General features: G+C 56.4%; 1 protein-coding gene across 1 annotated transcript in view; it reads right to left on the bottom strand.

Annotated features, from left to right (window-relative positions):
• The window catches only part of PTK7 (protein tyrosine kinase 7), a gene marked incomplete at its 5' end in the record, with an annotated part of 13170 nt that overhangs the window by 7680 nt on the left and 2662 nt on the right, over positions 1 to 2828 (bottom strand). Inside the window, 6 exons of the mRNA XM_010145079.1 lie at positions 3 to 67; positions 192 to 311; positions 444 to 579; positions 989 to 1122; positions 1331 to 1597; positions 1869 to 1999. Coding sequence (XP_010143381.1) covers positions 3 to 67; positions 192 to 311; positions 444 to 579; positions 989 to 1122; positions 1331 to 1597; positions 1869 to 1999 — 853 coding nt within the window. The remainder of the gene's footprint in view (positions 1 to 2; positions 68 to 191; positions 312 to 443; positions 580 to 988; positions 1123 to 1330; positions 1598 to 1868; positions 2000 to 2828) is intronic.

Raw genomic sequence — 2828 nt, 5'->3', positions numbered from 1 at the left:
CTGCTCACCTTGTGGAAGGACAAGATGCCAGCATTGTGGCTGACGTGGGATGGCAGGCTGCTCCCATCTGCAGGATGCAAGAAGAGGGATGCAGCAGTCACGCGTGAAGCACTGAGTCAGGTGGCAGCTTCCCAAGCAGCCCCAGCCCCACTGCATCAGAAACAGACATATCGCAACCACGTCCCCTTTACCTGTTTTAGTCCACTGGATGGTGGGTTTTTCCCGGCCAGTGGCGGAGCAGGACACTGTAACCTCCTTGTCAAACTCCATGCACTGCAGTGGCTGGGGTGGCGGAGTGAACTTCAGCTTCTCTGCAAGAGACAGACGTGCTGTTAGGCATCCCCAGCCACAGGAGGCACTGGAGGTTAGGGCTATCACACCGGCACCCTGCCAGGCCAAAGAGCTCCCCACAGGGGGAGGATGCGTAGTGCTTGTCAACGTACCTAGCACATGTACCCGTGCGTATCCCTCGATGCTGCCTGCTGGCGTGCTGCTCACGCACTTGTACATGGTCCCATCGTATACCTCCACGTTGTTGATGCGTAGTGTCCCATTCTCAGAGATCTCAAACCGTGAGTCCTACCCAGAAGGAGGGAGGGAATGGGGCAGAAACGACTCCGTCACTAGCCGTGGGTTCAGACCTTGCTTGTGACACTCCTGACGCTCCATGCACCCACACCATGCCTCAGATAGACACAGCCCTGCTGAGACCCAGATGGAAAACTGAGACAAGCTGCAGTGATATCTTTCTGAGGGATGTTACTGGCCCAGAAGTACAGGGCTGGCTGCCAGCCAAGTGGCCAGAGACAGCCAGTTGTGCACCCATGCACCAGCAGGACGTGGTGGTGCCAGGAACATGGGCAGAGTGAGGGTGACAGGGATGCTGGGCCTAGAAGCAAGGTGAGAAACAGCAGCAGCAGAGGAAGGAGCTGAGCAAGTGCCTGGCAGAAGTGCCCATGAGTATGAGGGTTTTGCCCCATTGCCTCACCTCAGAGATGGAGATGCCGTTGCGATACCAGGTGACAGTGGGTTTCAGGGAGGCCTTGCTGAGGCAGTGCAGGTATCCTGGCTTGCTCTCCTCCAACTGGCTGTCCTTGGGCATCTCTACCCACTTGGGTACGGCTGGGCACAGACAGAGGCAAGGGGTTATGCACGGCTGCTCACCACCACGCTGGCCAGTACCAGCACAGACCAGACAGGCAGTGTGCAGCCAGCCAACGGGACCCTGCAGCCCAGCCATGAGATGTGCCTCTCTGTATCAGTGAGGTGATGCATCAGCCCAACCCAGCTCAGCCCAACCCCCTCTCCAGCCCCGGTCTCTATTGCCTACTAGCCACAGTGATGCTCAGCTCCTGTTTCTTCTCTCCAGCTTTGTTGGCAGCATGGCATGTGTAGGTCCCCGCATCCATCTCGGTGATACTGGTGAAAACAAGCTGATCTGCCTCTTGATACACTCTGCCAGCAGCAGGAACTCGTTCCTGGTTCCTCTCCCACCAGACTTGGGGCATAGGTATGCCTTGTGGGGCAGTGCAGGCCACACGGTGCCCCTGGTTGGCCGTCAACACCTTCGGGGAGAAGGGTGCCATTTCTTCAATCTCTGAGAGGAACAATAGACAGCAGGGCTCAAAAAGGGCAAGAATGCGTGGCCACCCACCAGCATCATCATCCCCATGGAAGGTACCAGCTGAGGGAGAAAGTGCAGAAGCCACGTTTGCTCCCTTCATCCAGGCAGCAAGGATTGGCCATTTCACAGATAAATGAAGTAGTTCTCTGCGTATTGACCAATCACTGTATTGCCACATAGTTCCAGAACGACAGTGCAACTCTGAGACCCACTGCCCATCCTGCCACCTGCCCCAGGATCTCACCTGCTAGCTGCAGAGTTGCCTTCAGCACAAGAGCTTTCCCCCTCTGCCCACGGCCAATGCACTTATAGACACCGGTGCTTCGAGCTCTCACCTGGGTGATCAGCAGAGAGCCATTGGCGAAGACGGTGGTCCTGGGTACACAGGGAGAGGCAGGGCTCAGGGGGCATCTTTGCAGGACACAGACCAGAGCCACAGCCCCACAATGTCCTACATGAGCCATGTCAAAGTCTCCCAGCCCAGGGAGAGCAGCACATGTGAACAAGAAGATGGTGGGACATACGCTTTATGGAAGAAATGAGCTAACAGGAGTCTCTTTACTGGAGAAGAGCCGTCTCGCACCAAAAGATGCATCACTAAACTGTGCCAGTTCGGAAAGCTGGCATACCCAGGAAAGGGAGTAGGGGGCACAAGGTGGCGCCTGGGAGCTGACAGGCTCCTACTGGGCACCTGGCACCCACCACGTGCCTTGCAATCTGGCTGAGACAGCATTGTCCAGGGGCAGACTGGGCTGAGAGATGTCCCCAGTTCTGGGGATTGCCCCATGCGTAGGTGCTTGGGGCTCAAAAATACTCCTGGCTCTAGGGATCATCATGCAGTGGTATCTGGAGGTGCAAGACAGCCACAGACCCAGAGATTACTGTGCAGATGTTGGAGGCCAGGAGGTGTCCCTGAGTCTGGGGATAACTACCTGTGGGCATCTGATACTGCGACACGTCCCTGACTCCGGAAATTATCTTAAGTGGGTGTCTGGGGCTTGAGCAACCCCTGTTGGTTCCACAAAACCGCCACACATGGACATCCGGGGCTAGAAGACATCCCCAACTCTAGGCATTATCACACATGGGCATCTAAGACTGACGGCCCCACAGACTCACTGGAGGACAAACTGCTTGCTGAGTCCTACGCAGATAAAGGCCGTGTAAAAGTACCAAGTCCCGGCTAAACCCACTCCAGCCATGC

The sequence above is a fragment of the Buceros rhinoceros genome, unplaced genomic scaffold (genome assembly GCF_000710305.1).
Source record: "Buceros rhinoceros silvestris isolate BGI_N320 unplaced genomic scaffold, ASM71030v1 scaffold20960, whole genome shotgun sequence".
Taxonomy (NCBI): Eukaryota; Metazoa; Chordata; class Aves; order Bucerotiformes; family Bucerotidae; genus Buceros; species Buceros rhinoceros.
The sequence above is the reverse complement of the archived record's forward strand: the minus strand, read 5'-3'. Positions and strand labels throughout refer to the sequence as shown.